The 22,548-nt window shown below is 44.2% G+C and overlaps 1 protein-coding gene across 1 annotated transcript in view; it reads right to left on the reverse strand.

The window, feature by feature from the left end:
• robo1 (roundabout, axon guidance receptor, homolog 1) overlaps nt 1-22,548 on the reverse strand; it is a 174,601-nt gene that overhangs the window by 41,878 nt on the left and 110,175 nt on the right. Inside the window, exon 3 of the mRNA XM_080024764.1 lies at nt 1,918-2,075. Coding sequence (XP_079880890.1) covers nt 1,918-2,075 — 158 coding nt within the window. The remainder of the gene's footprint in view (nt 1-1,917; nt 2,076-22,548) is intronic.

The following is a 22,548-nucleotide window of genomic DNA, read 5'->3' on the forward strand; positions in this document are numbered from 1 at the left end:
TGGTCGTTTGGGATCGCTCAGTCTGTGAGGTTATTTCGTGCTTGACAGGAAGTTTACAGTGAGCAACACCAGCTGGTCCACGCAGCACTGTTAAATCTACCAGAACTACTTTTCTCAGGTCCACAGAAAGGCCCAACTTTGCTGCAGGCTACGCAGACACATATCGCTGACTCATTTAGACTGTGTTACAGCAGCAGCGTTCACAACGTTTACCCTAAGGAGTTCACCCATCAGTGCACAAGATCACAAACACAGCAGCAAGAACTAGTCCTCCCTTCCACGTGCGCGGGATAGGAGGGGTGTTATTGTAGAAATGATTTATAAAAAACAGAAATAGTGCATGATGTATTCAGTGGGGCTAAAATGGGAAAAGACATGTGTGCAAAAGCAATGCATAATGCTGAGTTGAAACAGGGTTGCTTTGTCCTCAAAGTACCTCGTCTTTTCACTTTTTACGGCACAAAGGAGCTTGATCCAACAGCCAGCACAAATTGGTTGTAAGGTGCACGAGCAGTCAATATATGATACATGATCCAAATGTGTAGAAAACACAAGACAAGTAGTGAGTTCATTACGTGTAGGGCCCGGGGTTACGTGCTTATCACTAATTTCTGACTCAACTCAGGGACAGATATGATTCGATTCACTTTAAATTTGATGATGCGCCTGTTTCTTTCAATTATGCTGCTTGGGGGTCAAACACAGACTTTTAATCTTCTGCCATGGGCTGCTTCGAAAAAAAAGAGAAAAAGAATGCTAGCAGTGTTTACGAGTTTGGATTGCGATCAGGACTCAGTGTGCCCGACCTCAACTGGCCCTCATTGAGTAAAACTGTGTTTAGTCATGTACAGTCGTCCCCTGACAAAAACCAGCAGCAATAAATCACTTTTTTTAACTACAAGAGTAATGAAAATGTATTGAGCACAACCAGCCCAGACTGGACTGTGCTACAGGCATACAGAGTGGAACATCTTTATTAGTACCTTCTATTTATTATCCGGGGAAGATTTGATTTTCCATGACTGTACTGTACAGTTAGCCATCGTCAGCACTTAGGGGCCAAACTATTTGACTGCTCAACAACTGCAAATAAATGTGCAGCCAGAAGCCCATCAGACAGATTGTGCAAATGGGATCCAGACACACATACGTAGCTAACTGCTTCCTCGTCCTCCTCACTACCTGCTTGTGTTGGCTGAGTGCTGAGTCAGGGTATTTACCTCCCTAAAGCACACAACCAATCAGTATAATCAAACACAACTAAAAGTCTCATCCGTCTCCAGGAAAACAACTATGGACACATATAGTCGTGTTTTGGTGGCAACAGTTTGAGCAAGGATTATTCCAGTAAAGGCTTTCGGTAAGCAAGCATGTCGAGCTGATTGACACTGCAGTGCTGTGCTGTGTTGTTGATGTTGTTTTTAATTAAAGCTGAATAATTGGAGGTCCGGTCGTAAATCAAATAATGAGAGTTGTTAGGATTCTGCAGGCACAGCTGCTGCTGCTGAGTACAACTTTCTACTCTTTGATTCCGGTCAGCTCATTCTTTCCTCCCGATCCACGCTTCTCTCCTAGAGTTGATTTCATCAGCAGACCCATCCCTGATCAATGCACTGCTGCTGACTGCTGGAGCAAGACTGATTCTACCTCTCCCTCGGTCATTAAAGGAGGTAGCCACCAAAATGGGCCTGCGTTGGGTTTCGGTAATTGCTCTACGTGAATAATGATCCATAAACAAATAAATCTGTCAACACCGAAGTGGTGGGGTAATGGCTTGACAGGCATCGTTGCATCTCATACATTTAAACACAACATCCTTAAAGCAGTCTTAGGTACTGTAGATAAGTCTGTGTGTCAGCAAAAAGAAAAAAACAATGGGTTAGAATGACTGAAGTTTAGAGATAGAAAGAGTCTTACGGTGATTCTCTCATCTCGGTCGTCGATGTTGGTTCCATCTTTTTTCCAGGATATGGTGGGTTCAGGGTGTCCGCGCGGAGGCAGACACTCTAGCACGGCCGGCTCTCCTGCGGCCACGATCACATCTGCTGGGTTTTGTCTGAAGTCATCACGTAGGACTGCAAAGAAAACAGACAGAGGAAGAGGGGAAAACATTAACGAAACATCAAAATATCCTTCTATTAAAATGACACAGCAAATGACCAGTTTGAGAAGAAAAATGGAAAAAAAGGACACCGGTGTATGATACATTTATGAATCCAAAAGCAGTAGAAACACACACGTTTTGAAACAGGTGAGAAGTTGTAAGGCACATCACTATTGATTTACTGCACTTGCCATGACAACTAACAATGCCACAAAAAATCTTTTCAAAGCATGTACTATGGACTGAATAAAAAAAAGTGTTGGGTGTAGAAGGCTGTATAGACTTGGCTTCTACAGTTGCTGTTTTAATGGCCTCCTTTCTCCCATGTGACCTTACTGTCGATGCACTTTAACAGCAATGATGAACACATATTGTCGCCTGACGACATCTCAAACAGCAATGACCTTCCTCTTTGTTCACTGAACCCCACAGACCTACATGTAATCATACCCACACAGACACACACACACACACACACACACACACACACACACACACACACACACACACACACACACACACACACACACACACACACACACACACACACAAAATGATCATCACCTCTAGATCATTTTTCATCTGTCCCTGACACTCCATATTCACATCCCCTGTTCTCATACGCCCGAGCATCTTAAATGAAAATCTACATTACATCCAATCTTCCATTGCTGCCTTGCTAAGGACTTTGGTATAGGATAGGATTCTTATTTGCATTGATATGCTCTGGTAGAGGATGCTATAAAAAAGATGACATCGCCATAGATTCTCATTAAACGAACATAAGAGGTCAACAGTTTCTCATTCCAGGGTCGAAGTTAATACTGAAAAGATGCAAAGGTTTAAGGATATGAACAGAGCAATTCTCATTTTCATTTGAGGCTAAATGCAACATTATAAAATACGCCTCGAATAAATGCAATAGTCTTTCCCTGCCTGCCTGATCAGAATATCCCATCAATATCATTACTAACTGGTATAGCTGCAACCAAGCAGATCAATGCACACACACACACACACACACACACACACACACACACACACACACACACACACACACACACACACACACACACACACACACACACACACACACACACACACACACACACACACACACACACACACACACACACACACTCAACCGGATTACATATCTCTGGTGGTAAAGATGAACTGGAGGGTTATTGAGAGGGGACAGAGAGAGAGTAGTGAAAAAGCAACAATCTTCCCTTCTGCAGACAGTGTGCCAGTAATCATTTTCCCATCTTCACTGCATACACATATAAAAACATATGAAAACTAGTGCTTGTAAAATTTCAGACATAGATATTCAGGCCACACACAAAGAGTGCAAGCTCAGCGGAGTTTGTAGCATATGCTATGTTTTCCCATTTTGCATGTATGGAAAAGCAATGGGAACGTATGCCTGTGTGTCTGTCTTTTAGGGATAAAAACCAAGCTTTTGTCTGTCCTATTGTCTCACGCTCCTCAGCTTGCTCAAAAGTCACTTCTATCACAGATCAAAGTCAGCCTTATCCCCAGCCAGGACCCCCTTCACCTACTGACAGCCAACAAATTCCTTACAAAACCTTTTAAACACTTAATTGGTTGTTTCTGAGCCCATGATACTGGCTCTGTGCTGCTTGTAATGTGGAGTGGGAAGGAAGGAAATGCAGTCCTTTATCTAAATAAATACACCCACACATCCCTACGTACAGCTGGAACATTACCTAACATAAATTCAAAAACAGTATTCATCAGAAACAAAGCAAAATTATCCATTAGATATTTGGTGACTCATAGGCTGTTGCGAGCAGAAAGCATACTTCATCAGACAAACATGCAGTGCGCTTTACACAGATGAATTACGATTTTTGTCTGTGACCCCCAAACGGTCACTCTCCCCCAGCTCTCTCGGATCCAACTCAAACTCAGCAGTGCAGCTGCATGGTGGTGACTAGTGAGTGTGAGCTCATTTACTGTGGTATAAGGCAGATAAGAGTCGTTCAGGAATGCAAACGTAAACACTAAACATCCGATCCATTAAATCACCGGCTCTGACTGAAGAAAGCGCTGTCTCTATCTGTATCAGCGAGGTCAGCAGCCTATTCTGTTATGGTTTAAGTCAGCCTTGAGCGAGACAAACATTGTAGATACTGTAGCCAGGCACTGATAAGATAAAAAAAAGGTAAAATTTCAAACATCTCTCTTTCTTGTATTTCTAAAGTCAATGAGCATTATCAGTCAAGTTTTTCGTGCACGGCTAATGCAGAGAGTCTGTAATAAATGCTCGGGTGAGTGAGCTCGGTGACTTTTACGGTGACATTAAGTGTGCATGGTTTCTCCTCTCAGTGGGTCTCTCTACCTCCCCCGCTGGCCTTGCTGTAACTCTTTCAACTAACTTGCACATGCGTCTGTAGGAAGGAAAAAAAAGGAAGAAGAAAAGAAAGAAGGGGATGCTGTATCGACTAGTCTGGAGGCCCTGGGGGAGTGCTGGCATCATCCAGTGTTTACACCAACAGCGCAGTGACCTCCACCCCTCCCTAACAGCACTCACTCCCCCTCTCTCCCCCCCCAACCTCACTGCCCTCTCTCCTCCTCCAAACCAACACCTCTTTGTTATAAACACAGCTGAACGCAGCGCAGAAAGCAGACAGCCCCCAACATCTGCGTAATAGGAAAAACAAACTCCTCTGGGATTGAGGCAGCCAGACAGAATCTCATACAGACAGACAGACAGACAGACAGACCCATATCTGGATGAGGGTACAAAGGGCCAACTCTTCCGCCAGAAGTACCATCAGATCCGGAGCTGTGGTGGAAATGGGTTGCCTCTGGCCCCCCTGCTTTTAAATAAGACATCCCAGAGTGCCTCCTTCCTGTACACATATACTGCATGATGCACTGCTAGCCATATATACCTCCCTAGCTGTTCCCGTTCCAGAACCCAGAATTGGGTGGAGAAGAAAACAATTGGGATAGAGTGTGCCGTCCTGAAAGTGTGTTTGTGTGTGTGGTGTGGTCTGTGTCTGTGTTTGGGATAATGAGCCTACTCTACCATTCTGTCTCTCTAGTGAGCCTGCAGCTGTCCCCTAGCAGATAATATTTCCTGCCACTATTAACAGGGAGGCCATACTCAAACGTGTGTGTGTGTGTGTGTGTGCGTGCGTGCGCGCGCGTGTGTCTGTGTGTGTACAGACAGAGATTTTCAGTTTGTGGCTTAATATGTGGAAATGGGCCAAAGTCACAGGTCCCAGCATGAAGACAGGCCTTTGTCCGTCCTGGATTTGCTCAAATATGCTGATGACGGGATGAAACAGAGTGAATTTCCGGAGCTGGACAGATCTCAATACTCTTTGTCAAGGTAAAGGGATCTACTCTGCATTGCATTTCCTCTTTCCAGTGGCCTAAAGAAAAAAAAACACAAAACACAAAGCACATCCGATCTCATCTGGCCGACATGCCCCGCTGCAAGACAAACAGCTGACTGTGCACGGAACAACCATATCTATCAAAGCAGAGGTTTGGTTTAAACAGGGAAACACATCTGTTGGGCCATACCAAGCATGGTTGAACCACAATCAAGTCTACAAGGTCCACAGTAGCACATTGGAGCTGTGCTAAGGCTAACGCAATTAACTGCCATCAATTCTTACTTCCAAACCATCATTTTAAAGGTCAGCTGAGATGGCTGCTCCCAGCTCTGAAAAAAATCCCAGGTTCATCACCCCCACAAACTATCCCCTGCCCCCCCCCCCCCCACACACACACACACACACAGTCTCTCTCTCTCTCTCTCTCTTACTCTCTCGCGCTCTATCTCTCTCTTCCTCAGGAAATTGAAAACAGATGTTTAAATGTCAAATTAAAATGAGATTCCCGTGCTGCCCCTCCAACATTAATGAAAATGAAGCCTTAATGCCACACACAAGTCAATGGGTGGGAAGATCAGATGAGCTTTGTTCTGAGGAAATTAAACTAAGTACAACAAGCTTCCCCTGCAAATCTATGGAAGGATACAAAAACAGACCCACCAGGGAATTAAAGATTTATCAGAAGGCACCCCAAGTCAATCCTGCCAAGACAAAGAGCGCAGCATGGGTCTTGCCTTTGGCTTTGGATTTTTCCCTTGAAATAGAAAAGACATGGCTAGGACTCTTGGGGGAAGCGCAATGAGTGATAACAGCAGGGATAGGGAACTAAAGAAATGAAGGGGGACAGTAGAAGCAAGGGGAAAAGAAAGAATATGCTTCCATACAACAAAATATATAATACGTATCTTCCTTGTGGTTCCTCCACTCGTTTTTTCCTGAAGGTATTAGCTGTGCTTCTTTTAAACTAAACTAATGTTCTCTATTTGTTTCACAATCTGCCAACATTTCAGGCTGTCGGGGGGGTTAATAACCATCGAATATTACCTGAGGACATGAGGCAGAGATGAATGGCCAGCATAATAAACACTGAGAAAATATCAAATAGCTAAGCAGGCCCAGATGTCCGTGGTTATATGTGACTGCTTCAAGCCACATCTGCTGCAGAATTGGTCTTCGCTTCCATTCATTTACTGCCAAGACCTCTCCATGATCCAATAACGAAACAAGCCCAACGTCTGAATAACAGCAAAATATTAAAGACCATATTAAAAAAAAGGGTCAACCCATGGATGTCTCAATGATATTTTACGTATATTCACATTATTACCAGTAACTGCAGCATATGAAATTAAATATTAATTTAGTTCAAATGTCACATTTATCTGCATTTAAATATAGTTTACAATGGCTAAGCTCCACTCCAGTACATGTCTACTTATTGTGCATCATGCTGTTATGCTGTGTGCTTTAGCCTTCGATATTGGTGCTGTTCACCTTGCCTCTGGTTCTGCCCTGTGGGACAAACACCTCTCGTTCTCACCCTTCGTGTATCTTCTTCCCACTTTGGCTCGAAATTTCTCTCTCTCCCATCTCATCATTTGACCCCCTTCATCATACATCCCTCTCAGCTCACACACACACACACACACACACACACACACACACACACACACACACACACACACACACACACACACACACACACACACACACACACACACACACACACACACACACACACACACACACACACACACACACCCAGCAGCTTACATCAAAGAGTCTCACAGCGATGTTGTGTTAACACATGCTACTCAATTGCAAAAGGCTGCCTGCAGGTGGATCATTCGCCAGTGGCGTGCGCACAGTGTGTGTGTGTGTGTGTGTGTTTGTACTGCATAAATCTGTAGTTTGGCTGCTGGGTGTGAAGATCAGTGCTCCATGCTGTACATTGGAGAATCACTGCCTCCCCTCCTCCATCTCCTTTCCTTGTTGTTCCCCCCTGACCCCACCACCAGGGAGATTAGATTGGACACGGCAGACTCGCCTCTCTCTCTCTTTTCTCAATCTGGCTCTCGTTCCTTAGCTCTGAGCTCATGCCCTCTTGCCCACCCTGCACACAGACTTTATCCTATCCCGCAGCACGCAAGCCACACCGAGCATGCCCCTAACACTGTCTCGGATAGATGATTATATGAATATAAACATTCCCGGCTATGTGCCCTTACACAAATGTAGAGATGAAACTGACTGACATGAAGGGATGTTGTAAATAATAGTGGAATAGCGCAATAAAGCTATCAAGCACCTTTCCCGATTCGAAATGTTTGGTTCTTTTTGATAGGTTTCACTTTTATTTCCAAATGCCGTATTGATTAATCACGTAGAAAAACAATAGCACCTCTGTAGACAACCGTGACATTCAATAGGAGGTCACATCTGCAAAGTCGTATTGGTAAAAAAAAAAATGCCTGACAGTCTAAGTGCCTGGTTGACCGCAAGACACCTCGTGGACACCCGTAAATATGTCAACAAGAGAAAGACTATCTGGCCTTTAAGGTTCGCACCTGCACACCCCCGCAACACCCCCGCCATGATGAGGTCATCCACCAGACTCAGATGTTATGTCATGTCACCAAAGATGGACAGGAAGAGCCCACTTGCTTTCATAAACATTCAGAGCCGGAACAATAAACCTTGTGAATCCTTTAGGTCAATAAACAAAACACATGCATGAATGTGCCTTTCAACATGTTCTCTAAACTTGCCTTAAAATTCAAACTATGCCATAAAAGATGGACTAAATGTAAAAAAAAAAACATATTTGAAAGCCATTTGAAGACATATTGACAGTTGCAGATCAGATGGGACTGTGACAGTGTGTTTTGATCAGTATGCACTGAATTAACAGAACATGTGCTACTTACTGTAGAGGTGTAAATGTAAGCCACGCCATGTAGGGAAATAAATCAGACTGCCTCTAGTACGTGGGGTTGAAGCAGTGGTAAGGCAAAGGGGGATCAAGGCATTTACACTGTTCTGTGCCAGGTGATTACAGCCTATACCTGGCACTGGCAGCAAAGGGCAGATGGCTTTGCAGACCTTTCGGTGCACAGCAGAGGGCATTTCTGCACGCTCGGAGGCCCAGTTAGACTGTAGAGAGCCGTGTGCAAAAGGTTCAATCTCGCCCCGCTTCAACCCTTACCTAATGCACTTACACATGTAGACCTCATGTGTGTTAATAATCCAACAGCAATTATGTCTGTACATAAAGAAATGCAAACATCTGGACACACACAGGCTCGCACACATACAACCACATAAAGGAAACTTTACCCCACAGCCGCACAGACAGAGAGGCCATTGAGTGCCTGTGTTTGTTTAAATGGTCATAAGTCTTCTCGTCAGGCTTGGACAGAGAGATGGCGTTTGGCGAACACGGCGAAAGAGGCACAGAGGGCAGCAGGGAGGCAGGTTTATGTGAGTGACTGAGTGAGTGAGCGAGTGACTTGGCACCTCATAGTTCAATAAACAGAGCCTGTTTGATTGGAGTGCTGGGTGAGCAGGAGTTGGACTAAAATAAAGAGTGTTTCGAGTGCTGGGGCTGCACAGGCTGGAATGTCGGGGGGGAACAAACACCGCCTTCTCTGTCTCTCTCCTTCTAAAACTGTATTAATTCTCATTCTAATAAAATATTAATTCCATAAAATCCTGATATGAACACCCAACGCCGCAATGCAAACTGTGTAATACACATCTGTATGGGATTATCACATTTCAGATGTCATGATTCAAAAACAGACATTTGTGGACGTGTCATTTTCTGACAAATCAGCCTGTTCGCAGTCTTTATATGAAAGTCATTCCAAGTTTTTGATAAGTGTTACCTGTTGTGGAAAAATACCATCAAGTGTCTTGGTTGCTAAATGCATGTATAGTTTTCTCATGACAAGGCCATATAAAGTATTTCATTTACACAGCATAGAGCTGATGCCAATGGAATATATTGAGTTTCCATTCTCAGGCCGTGTTTAAGGAGTTTCACAATGCAGTAAAATAATAATGAGGGATATTAAAGCTGGTAGATGCAGGTAAATCAAGGGATTTTACAAGTAGAAAATTGCCTCCGTTTGCACCATCACTGCAACAAAAGATAACGTCATGACATAGCTATAGCAACACAGCAGTAGGCAACATTTAACACATATAAAGGAAAACATCTCCGTATGTGTGTCTGTATGTATGCCCAAGGGAGTGCAATGTTGACTGTGAAGTTGCTATGATCAGTGGTTCTATAGAAAACCTGGTCATAAACAATATGAGTGCCCTGCTACCCAAACAGTTTGAAAACACTTTTTTATCATGGGCACGTCCTGAAAGGGCAGCAGTCAGTACTTAAAGAAACATGTCTATGGTATGTCCTCATTCATAGGTGGAGCTCCACCACATACTCCCTGAGGATGAGGACAGACTGAGATACACAGTAACTTAGCCCTCACCACTCACTGTACAGTGTTGAGCCTGAAGGTCTCTGCTTAGAGATACAAAAGAGTTGATGTAACACTAGAGTACATATGTATATGAACACCTGTACACTATGCTCTGTCATTATCTGTCCCTTTCTCCCTCTCACACACAACACAACACAACACAACACATACCTATGGGCCTCTGAGCTGCCCTCTATGAACTTTGTCAAGGGACACATGTGTACGAAAAATGAAATGTGGTTGTGGCATGCCATACCTCTTTCTTTTCTGACACTGCTGACAGTGTGTTCTGTGAATTATCCAGAGTAAGGAGGACATTCATTCTGGTAAGTGGCATTGCTGTTGAATTGTTTTAATTGGATGCTGTAAGAACCATAATAAAAAAAAAACATTCATTGTACTGAAGTAAAGGGAGAATTATTAAATCCTGGCCCAAATAAAGATATCTTTCTGCATGGCAAGATAGGAATTGAGTTGACTGACAAAATCATTATTGTTTTTTTTTTGTCATTCCAGTGAAACTGACCTTTTAGGAACCTTTTTTCTCTTTTATCTGCCTCCAAATCTTCCACTCACCTCCCATTGCTGTTCTCTCTTCTCTATGTCAGTGTTCAGCCTTGGTAGACTGTGCCGTGTGCCACGTCTGTCTGAGTCTTCACAGCTTAACAGGATTTTGCACAGCACAGAACTGGTGAGTGTATATGCAGAAGATCGCAAATTTGTCACCAATGCTCATTACAGTTAATCCCTTTACCTCCAGAAAAGCGGGCGTAAACGGGGCAAGAGCCGTGGAATATCTTCATCCACTGGTGACTAAATCCCGCTACGTGTTTTACACATGCGGCTCGGGCTCACATCGTGCGAGTTATGTTTGCTGACAATATCTCACTGTGAGCCGCCCTCCCCGCCTGTGTGGCCCCAGCAGCTAACCCTCTCCCAGCATCTGCAAAGATGAGGGCCTTATTAAAACAATCTTCCCAATTAACATTCCTGGCCCCTGGACCTCCTCCAGCTCTGACCCCTCCTCAGCTCCACAATGACAAAGAAGCTGTGTGGGACCCGGACCAATCACGAGACCCTGGAATATGACTGGACGGAAAGGGGGATGTGAAGCAACTTGTTTTTTTGTATAGAGCAACCGAAATCCGTGTGGCTGTCTTGTTTTTACACGTGTGTTTGTCTGTGAGTTCATCTGTGTACTGTGTGTGTTTGAGAGAGGGAAAAGAGAATGATGGAGAGAAAGAGAGGGATAGAGGGATGATAATGGAACGGATACATTAGTTAGCACCAGTCAGGGCGGCGCAGTCAGCACACACACGCTCCTAATTTGATGTGACATGCAATGATATTGGCTCATTTGCACACAGGGTGGATAGCTCATGAGGGTAGGGAGGGGAGTACTGTAAGAGGAGCCTGTCGGCTAGCTAACTCACACCACCAGAGAAATTACATCCATAAACACAACGTGCTTTCCCGCGGAGTGCCATTTGACCAGCCGCTTACCCTCATCTGAGCTTTTTTTTGGAAACATCTGCTGCAGATCTCTTCACTTGTCTATTAGCCTGAGATCTTTCAACCAGATTACAGGATGCTCCCCAGCCTCTCACTTATCTTCCCAAAACAAAGATATATCACGGACAAACAGTGGAGACCGATACAGTGTTATTCTTTAGTAGTGCTGTGCTAACAGGACAAGGGCAGGGGGTATGAGATCCCAGTGTGGAGCTTAAGAGGAGACATTTTGACAATGACTGCATGTCTGGCTTTGCTTCATGTCAGAGATAGTGGATATCATAACAGCTCATTTGAATATAACACTAGTGTCCCTGCTTGCTACGGCAAAATATGGCTTAGTAGTTTTGTATGTTTGTGTGAGTATTCGTGTGCAGGGAGGTGTGTTTACTCGTGTTTGACTTCCCCCTACCGACTCTGCTGCCAGTGTGTTTGGGCTACGCCTTATTAATGCAAGCTTAATGAGATCCAGCCAACATTCGGTGCGCGGATGTTCTCTCCGTAGCATAATGTCAAACAAACTAATTTAAAGCAGAAGACGTTCAAAGTCTTCCCTTTCATCTTAAATTGCCGTAATGGAAATCGAGGCCCTAATACAATTAGATTCCAATGAAAGTCTAATTTGATAGAGGGTTTTTCGGAAACAGTAGGAGCGAGCGGGCGATTGTTGTGGAGAACAGTGCGTCTTGGTCGGGGGACGGGGCCCATAAACTAGGATTACATCAGCGGCTGTTGCGGAGGTGACTGGGGAAGAGTAATACGATAGCGGCTGTATGGAGGGAGGAAACAGGCGGGCACAGAGGGAAAAATCCTGCAGGAAAAAAAAAACACAAGGGGGATCCAATGTAATGTTACAGCAGATCCCTCAGCCTTTCGTCATGGCCACTTTCATTTCCACCATGCTGATCCCTCTCCAATCACTTTACCAGGCACAGGGGAGACAAGGGAAGAGAGGGAAGGAAGGAAGGAAGGAGGAAGAAGAAAAAAGGGACAAAGAGAGAGAGAAAAAAGGTTGGAGAGGTTAAGCAAAAAACGAGTGGAGGTGGGGGGTCCCTCCTTCCAGAGATATAGGGCACCGGAATGTTAAAGAGGGTGAGACAAAGCAAATAGGGGTAGTGGGATCCAAACATATGCTGCAGTTCCAGAGGGGGCACATCTTTGTCTGATCAGTTGCCGTCCCCATTCCAATGGTTTCCACATGGAACCCCCTAAACTCTCCCAGATGGACTCCGGGAAGATGAAAAGATGTCCGTATCCATATCTTAAGAGGGGATCTGTTACAGTGGGAAGAGATAGGAGAGAAAAAGGAACCGAGCGAGTGGGAATGCTTTCGGGGAGATAGCACTGCGCCAGAAGGAAATAAGAGAGCTGAAATTTCATCTTTAGCACTTGCCGACCACGTGAGTGTGTGTACGCCTTATGTGATCACTGCCAAACACGTTGGTGCTATAGCTTTCCACGACATTTGTCAAGTTGTCCAACATGCAACATCAAGCCCCGGCTGATGCCCGAGAAAAAAAAAAAAAGTTTTGTAAGTGTGCCAGAAATTACCCTGATCCCTGTGAAATTGACACTGTGTAAGGTTTCAAGACTGATGTTAAGCCATGGATTTTCCATCTTTACATTTTCATTAGAGGCACACAGACAAAGAACAGTGCACTTATAGTTTTTTCTTCTTTGTTTTATAGTATACTCTGCTACTGTTAAAATGGCTGAGACATCCGTGGTGAGCTGATTTATGATCTCTTTCCCCAAGGGTATAAAAGCAAAGCCGAGCAGCAAGGGGAATTTAAGGCTACTGCACCAACTCTTCTCGGAGAGGACTCTAAAATATCTGCTGGATTTATAGAAGTGGGAGAGAAATCGTTTCCTCATCTTCGAGCAACGGCGTTCCTCTTGCTACTTCAAGATTGGTTAGCCTTACTACCCTGATGAATAGAGTGGTGTGTCAAGGTGCATTGTGTCTAAACATATTTTCTGTTGTGAATTTGGTCTCTTTTACTGTATTTTTGCTAAAGTTTTTCACTCTGCCCTTCCATTCAAAGTCTGTCTTCTCCGGATGTTCATCCTTGGCCATTTTTTCCATCAAGCTCCTCTTTCAAAAACCTCAAGAGCAAAGTTCCCCCTTTATGTTTTTCAATTCAATTCTCAGTTCAAGAAATTTCTGTCTGATGAAAAACAACTAAATCATACAGCTGCCCGTTAAAGTCACATTTTTAAACGTGACACAAAGTAAGATAGGACAATTGCTACGAGATGATGGACAACTGCTGGCTCTACCATTGACATTAAAAGAGAAGATTCAATACTGGCCTCATATCTTTTTCAATCCCACCCCCGGTTGGCTCTCTCTGTAATACAGTCGGTGATTAGTTTTTGAAAACATTGACATCTGAGAAATGAATATATGAGCGGCCTAATCACATTGAGGGAGCAACCTCTGGCAGTTAATCCTCTTGAGAAGATGGCATGCCCCTGAAAGAATGCTATGAAATGTACAATACAATGAGCTTATTAAAGATCAGCCATTGGCATGTTTCATTTTCTTTTAATAAGTGCAACTTATCCTCCCGGTTCCACTTTCTATTCGATTTTCTCCTTCTCATTTCTCCATTGCTCAATCCGTTGTGACTGTAACTAGAATTGTTAGTGTTGGGGCATTTTATTGTAGTTCTTCTGCCAAAGAGGGATGTAGGGATGTATGAGTGAGTGAGTGACCTGGACTGCAACACAGGACAAATCAGTAAAGAAAAAGGCTCATGAAAAGTTAAACCTTGTCTAGATTATTAACAAAAAAAAATACTTGATTACATGGGAAATCCAGTTTAATAAAAGCTTCATTATGATGACACGACATATATTACCATAAATAACTGGGCTGCTGGATGAATGGCTGAGACAGCAGTTTGCATTTGCCACCAGGTTGCACACACAGTTTCGATGGAATGACAGGTTCAGTATGTGTTTTGAGGTCAGTGGCTAAGTGTACACACACACAGACAGCACTGTGCTAAGAGCTGCCTGCTTGTGTGGTCAGTGGTACAACTCATTAGCACCTGCTGACCCGATCGGTTCACCGCACTCAAGGAGCAAGAGAGCCGGGGCGTGTAGCAAGCAAGCGTGAAAGCAAACACGAAACACTGCCCAGTGCCAGCAAAACAAACTGTCCACTGGCAGATATGGAGAGAAAGAAATAAAGACATCAGCAAGCAGAGAGGGGGAAGAGGCCCTCACAACCATCATCCTCTGCCTCGGTATCTCTCCAACAAACTGCGCCTCATCTAGCTGCAGTGAGGTCAGGACTCAGCGAACAGATAAAACTCTCCATCCGTATTTCCCGGTTGTCCCTGAGATAAGGCATGCCTATCGTGTCTCGCATGGGGAGACAATTTTTACCACAAACTGCTGCCACCACCACCATCTCTCCACTGCAGCAAAAGCATCAAATACAATCCAATGTTTGGTTTCTGCCAAGTCCAAATATGCCAACAAAGCCGTGATAAGAGTGCATGCAGCTAAAAAGCTACATTGTGCTCAACAAAGGGAGGAAAAAAGCAGATCAGGGCTGAGGATGTGATGGGGCTTGTTGCCCTCTGGATGAGGGTGTTCAGGTTTGTTGTGGAGAAGAGCAAAAAATAAAACAGAGCCGTCCACAACGTCATGCGGGTTAGACCTGCCAGGGAGCACAGGCCATATGGTAGATGTCACAATTAGTACATGAAGCAACTTGTGCCTGGACTGTCTCTCAGCTAAGTCATTGCAATACTGTGTGACTCTTATGGTTGTCTAATTTGGCACAGCCAAAGTAAAAAATAAAAAATTTAGTTTGGTTTGCTACCCGACATAACACAGATAGCCATTCTCTCGACCTGAATTGAAACTTTTTCGGGAATGAAACTGGCACACCCGGGACACATTATTTCGGGCAGATAAAAAAAACTCTGCTAAACACTGCACATACTGAACTCTCCCTGCAAAGAATTGGATGTGCCTGCAAAGTTAAGCACTGATTACACCCCCCCCCCCCATCTTCTCCACAGTATACCCGAGTCCACATGCCTGCCTATTGTCTGATTCCCCCCACCATGTTGTCTGTATCTGGGGGAGCGATAGCATCTCAGCAAAGCCATTCTGTGGTTGGGAGCTCTGTGGCTTTTACTGGGACCTTCAGAGCCTGTGGGTAGGCTAGCACACCTGCACCACAGACAATAGCAATGGCTACTATAGATCCTGCTTGTCTTTTGAAGTGGCGATGGATTGCGTGCTCAATACCTCTGGGCGCTGCGGTTTCAGCACGCAGCCCTTTTTTTGTGTGATGACAGACGGGTTTTTGAGATGAGTAGACCAGACCTTTTTAAAAGATGTTCAAGTGTTTGGTTGACCAAGCCATTCCACATCAGACAAGGTGTCCACGTGAGACAAATAAACAGAGCGAAAACATTTGGAGGATGTCTGAAAAGGGGGGTATATGCTACGGTCTTCATCCACTGCAGTCGGCCGTGCAGCAATTCTCAGTGGCGTGGTTCATTTTAATTGGATCAGTTGTCAAAACAGAGACAGTATGAAAATATACATGTGGGTTGGAGAGACAAGTCATGGGAGATGACCCGAGAGGAGTGTGTTTTGGGTTGGGTTCGGGGAGAGGAAAACACACTAGAGAGACAGAACTTGAGTAAAACAGCCACAGCTAATATCTCTTACCCTCAGTCGACGGTGTGATGCCATTGTCTTCCGTGTACCTCCTATAAGCATGAACTAGCTGTGAAATACGACATCGTAAAAAGCAGTGGGTTTTTCGATTATGAAGAAGCTATGAATTATTCAGAGAAAACTGGTGGCAATATTTTTCTCTCTGCATGTCACGTTGCTTCCTTCCTAGTCTCATAGTCCCTTTTTTCTCTTACTGCTGCTCAGTTTAGATGTGTCTATATGTATACATTTTTTGGTATAATCTGTTCATCTCTCTCTGTCTCTCTCTCTCTCTCTCTCTCTGTCTCTCTCACTGTCTTTCTCATTCCCATTCTATGGGATTAGTAGCACTGTACCGTTGAGGGAAAATGTGTCTGAACAAAAGGAGCAGGGCCTGGTAAAACAAGGCAGTGTTACCCCTGTGATTGACTGCTGCTAAAGTGGACAGCTAACCTCTTGACGGGGCCACAACACAGTCAAGTGTGTGGAAACCTTGACTAGTAAACAGAGACATAGCGAGCATGCCAGACGCTGTTCCTGTGTCAACTCTGTCATCATGTGGCTAAAAACCTCTGCCGTTGTCCTCACAATCCCGGTGTCTGACCCCTCTTATCTGTCACCATCTCTTTTACCAGCTCTCCTTTACCTAAGCAACATCAGCTCGCACACGGGCCTTGGAATAATACGTCTTTTTTTTACTGTACTGTTACAGAGGTTTACTTTGCTGACCGTTGCGTGATACTGTAGAGAAGCCATTGGGGAATGAACCCAGTCACAGAAATGCATCTTCCCCCCCAGTGTTGACAGACAAGGCTATACAGTATGTCTCTGCATAGTGATGAGTAATGGACTCCCCTGGGGTTTCTTTGCCTCAATGGATCTTATACATTTACATTTTGTAGTGGGGGCGGGACCTGATGAGCCTTTGGCTTCTTCTGCCACCCTTCGGACGATAACACAAAGTAATATGTATGAATATGCAAAGAGAAAATTGTGTATTGTGTGTAATTGTCCGGAAGAATAATAAATAAATACATTTTTACCGAACGCCCTGCTTTCTAGCCATACAGCATAAAGAAAGAAGAGAAGGCTGTTCCTGGTAATGATTCAACTGCAGTGCATTACAATGCTGATGTAAGTACACTAAACCATACTGTATAATGTCTACAGCACCTTAAATGTTTCCATTAAAGGATGCTTTGGCTCAACTGATTGCTGCTTAAAAATCTAGATATCCCAGCTACATCATCTGTACTCAGTGGCTGGTTCTAGCTATCAGTGGTGGTCTGTTTACATTGAAAATTGTACGTAGCTCAAAATGTAAGTCAGATCTGTATGGAAATGTAATGTTTGTAATCCTCTCTCGGTACACGTTTGACATGCATGAACACTGTTGCATATGCAGAACAGGCTAATGTTTTGATTCAAAGGGGAGTTAACTGCACCAGCTTAAGTTATTTTTGGGTAGCGTGCATAGAGCAGATTCATTGTAAGCCTGCGTACATTCTGAGAAAGCCTATGCATAGCACACCAGACTAAAATGAGTGAATATCTATGTGGCCCACTTCTAGCTATACACATTTTTTGAGTTGTAATTCAGGTCACCGAGTATATGTGCATTATCTCTGTTTATTAAACATTAGTGTTCCCAAGTTTTCACTGTGTACTCCCTCATATGGTGAAAATGAAAACTGGGCCAGAGATTGTTAATCCCTGTTTTAAGTTATTAGGCATACAAAAGGATATGAGACATGAGGTTTGCACATGTTTCAAAATATCCCCCCAACCTTTTTAGAGAATCCGTCCCTGAAATCCTCCTCCCGAAGAACCTTTACAGAGTTCACAGAGGTTGCAGCTAAGGTTAGGAATTGACTATAAATATATGATCTGTCCAATTCATTTGACCAGAGATGGTGGTGTGCAAGGGTTGGGTCCAACATAAGCAGGTGGTGGGCCAAGTTACAATTTATGTAAAAACTAAAATTCCAAATCCCTTTTTTTCTGTAATAATTCCAGTTATGAGAAAGAGAAATTCAATAACTTCCAGGCATAGTTGGAGCACGACACCCATTCACACACATGCTCTGATTACACTGCTGCACTAATGTACTTCAAATTATGTGCTCACCACCACTAACAAAAGCCATTGTGTACAATGGCTGAGGTATAAGGACCGGCGGTGATGAACCTGAATGGGGTAGTAAGAGCAATCCATGGCCACTTCACATGAGATAGAACAGCAGTGCCCGGGCGTATGAGGTCCTCAACCTTCTCATGTTGTCCACTAAAAGCCCTTTGTAACTGCTTCATGCATGCATCCTCATCCACCCCTGTATAAGCCCGTGATGAGCCCTCGGCCTAATGCAAAGAACAACACAATTAAAGCCAAAATGGGAAACTCCCCACTCCAGTGAAGGCATGAGCATGCGAGAGAATGCTCACTGTGCCACTGATGTGTATGCTTGACCACTGGTGCATGTATATGGTGTGCTTCTGTGTGCTGCTGACTCTAAGAAGCAGAACAGAGTTGACTGCTCCAGCCAGTAGCCCTTTGACCTATGGCTGGGAGGCCTGTCATACGATGGCTGTGTGGGTTTGCAGTCAGTTCCTCCTTCTGGCACAGAATGCTTGGCAGGTCACCACCAAACACAAAAGGCCACAGGCACATGGATCTGTTCCAGGATGCCACGCTCGGTTTGAACTCCTTCTTTTACAACCAGAAAAAAAAAATTATTTCCCTCTAGAAAACCCTGGAAGAAAGTGAACTGAGGAACAGTCCAGTGCAAAGTACAGTCAGAGAAATCTAAATCAGATTTCCGCTCCAACACGCCAACCTCGGCTCAACATAATAATTTCACAGAAGAAATATTTGCTTCCAACTACACTATGTGTGCGAAATTGCCTACACAATGGCCCATTTGTTTTGGCCCTGGTATATTTGTCTTCTTCTGTCTCTTTTTTTTAGGTGGGGGGGGGGCAAGAAGAAAATCATTCTCGGTTTCTCGTTGCTGCCTTGCCTTCCCCTGTTTCTGTCTCAGCTATTATTTCATGAAATCTGACTCCTGGAATTCTGTTTCTTTTCAATTTCCTTTTCAGCAAAGCCCAAGCGTTCCCTCCTCTCCCATGTCAACCACCTCTCAGTGCACAGCGCTATGTGCCAAATATTTATCCAAGAAACAACTTTAGAACTACATTCAATTCAATTTGCCATTTGATGTCAAACTAGAAGGAACTAGCTTTGCTTTTTCATAAAACAAAACAAAAAACACTCATCCTGGGATTCTATTCTTGCTTTGTTCTACATGTCTGTTTATTTACTCCTCTGAGAGTCTGTGTGTTTGAGCACTTGTTTTGGTCGGATGACATAAGCTCAACAGAATACCAAGGAGTCCCTGACAGCCCTCCCATGATTTCCTTTCTCCAAAGATAATACACACCATAACATAGACGAAGAAAGAAGCTAATTGACCTGAATTCAAAGCTAATTGGCTGCCTATTTAGCCTCTTCCTGTCTGAGAGCATGTGGGAACACTGGGAGAATATTCCCTGGCCCAATCCACAGAATACCACCAACAAATAGGCAGTAATTAGCAGTGGAGGGTGCGATACTGGACTGTGTCTGCAGGGTGTGGCCAGATTCCTGGTGGAGCTACTGACTACAGACAACCTGACCTTTGTTTGCCTGTTGGCTTAGCTGATGAATATCTCTGTCTTTGGCGGTTCCCACCATAAAGTCCCATTCAAACTGCCACACTTCCTCAAAGGAGTTACCCCATGACCTGCTGCTCCCAACTCCCCATGGATCATCTTCTAGATTTCCGTCCGGCAGCATGCTGTATCACTTCCTCCGTGTGTGTACATCCGCTAGTGTGTATGTTTGACTGAAGGCATTATTTTCACAAAAAAGAGATGGATGTTCCCACTCGTCAAAATCACCTTGCTGTTCTTCAACTTTTACATGTTGCCTTCAATTATCACACAGTGTGTGATTTTAGGCCCCATTAACAATAAAGGAAATAACATAGTGTTAAACATCTATTGGACAACACTAACACTACTATTCTACAATATGTTGGATTAATGTGTGTCAGTCTTTGATTGTATGTGTTCTGCTTTTCTTTCTTTCTCTCTTCTCTTGTTTGTTTACAAAGCCATGCATACTTTTTCCACCCACACTCCACTTATGCCCTGTGTGTGTGTGTGTGTGTGTGTGTGTGTGTGTGTGTGTGTGTGTGACTTTTTAGGGAATAATGTGTGTATGTTCCGGTGAGAGAAGATTTGATTTGATTGTATCTAAGCTCCGCGGGCTGCAGTGTAATAGAAGAGACAACGAGGAGCAAGACACTCAATTTGATCTACGAGGTTCAAAGGCGGAAAAAATCCACAGTACACACACAGTGATGGGTAATGTAACAAATGAAGCAAGACTCCAAACGCTGCTCGCCTCACTGTGGCTACATGACCTACATCTGTAGAGTGGAGGAATGCTGATCCTGATCTAATGTAGGATATGGCCCGAGGACAAGACAAGTCATCTTGGCACACAAACCTCTGTTATTCACTGTAATCTTCTCCTCCTCAGTGTTTTGCAAACTACAAGAGGGAGCTTGAGAGTCGGTGAGTGTGCCGCTTTAATTGATGCAGCGATAGAGTGTGATTCATGTTACCGTTCTACAAGGAGAGCCATTAAGTATCCGATGAGGTTCCCGGGGCAGGGTTACATTAAAGGCATTCCCGTGAACCCTCAGCCCTTCCACACAGCACAGGATCCCAGTCTCTGGTTCAACCCTTCCAGACAGATGCCCAAGTCATTGTTTTTTTCCAATGCTGCTTTTCAGAGAGAGAGAGAACCCGATCCTCTACTGGCTGCCAGTGTCACCAGTGCCCCCCCCCTGTCATTCAATCCCATCTCCCCCTCCTTTCAGGAATGCACTTCAGTCACTCTTTCTTAGTCTCCCTCTCCCTCTCTCTTTTTCTCCGGACCGTGGCCCTAGGCAGTCTGGGGGCAGTGTGTGTGTTTGGTTGTCCCAGATCTATTCATCCCCTCTTGGGGTGAAACAGGATACAGTGACCTCCTCTGTGTCCGGTGGTCTCCCCCCGTAACCAGGCTCCTGTCTGGTGAGTGTCAGAGACGGAGAACCTATATGTGTGTGTGAGAGTGTGTGTGTGTGTGTTTATGTATGTGTGTTTATATATGTGTGTACGTGTGTGTGTGTGTGTGTGGGGGGGGGGGGGGGGACTCAATGGCTGGTTGGTCAGGAGACAAGCCAAGAACCTGAGCCTGTCATGCACCACAGAGAGATCATACCGGATCTGACTGAATGGACCAGCAGGAATGTTTTGCACTGAGTTTATGTTAACCGTGCCACAACGCCTTTGGACCACATTCTCACTGCCATCTGTTCTACTGTCATCGTTTTATGTCCCCCCAAACAAAGCAGTAGAGTATATCCGGGATGCCAAACCGTGACTAATAAATGATGCAGATTGGTTAGACATGCCACACCGTACCCCAGCAGGTGGTGTGTACGTAGATGTGTCCGTTTCTATGCCGTTCTAACACACTGTGACATACTTCAGTGCTACCCCTCGCTTCCCATTAATGAACAAAAACCAGGGGCAATTATAGGAAGGGTTTGGCCATTATAAAAATGGGAATATATGACACCCCCTACCTCAGGAGACACGACAACCTCTGTGCACCTCACATTAGCATAATGCACGTTAACCACGTGAGCTGCAATTTGTCGGGGGAAATATCCCCCCCCACAGGTTTTTTATTGAGAGAGTGTCCATTAAAAACAACCGAATTACCATCGCAATGGGCTCACCATAAGGTACAGTGTTGGGAGTCTTTGAAAGAGTAATTAGATCTATTAAGGCAGGAAAAGATGTAAGACGCTGTAAGATGCATGTTCTTTTGCACATGTACAGTTTGTGTCAGTAGATGTCTGTATAAATACCAGTACTTGTCGGTTCATCTTGACTTTTCCGCTACACTAGCAGAACAATGGTTAATTGGGTCCAATTAAGGTGAAGTTTCATAATTTAATTTAGTATTCTTTACGGCATAATGGCAGCAAGTCATTGTAAGAGACAAGAAAAACCAGAGAACAGACATTCAAATGTGGCTCTGTCAGTCAAATTAATCTTCCTGGCCATTCTCAGACTTTCTCTGATTGTTATGCAAAGTCACTTACCGAATGGGTCCTTGTCCCATATAAACCGGAATTTGAAGATAGCAATTAACATTGGTAACCCAAGCCAATCTTATAATTATATTTGAAGAATTGTATTCTTTTTAATGATACACTGCCCAGCCAAGAGAACAATCATACATGAGCTACTGTAGTAACCCACTTGTGTTATCAGTTAG

Source organism: Ammodytes marinus, assembly GCF_949987685.1.
Source record: "Ammodytes marinus genome assembly, chromosome: 3".
Classification (NCBI taxonomy): Eukaryota; Metazoa; Chordata; class Actinopteri; order Uranoscopiformes; family Ammodytidae; genus Ammodytes; species Ammodytes marinus.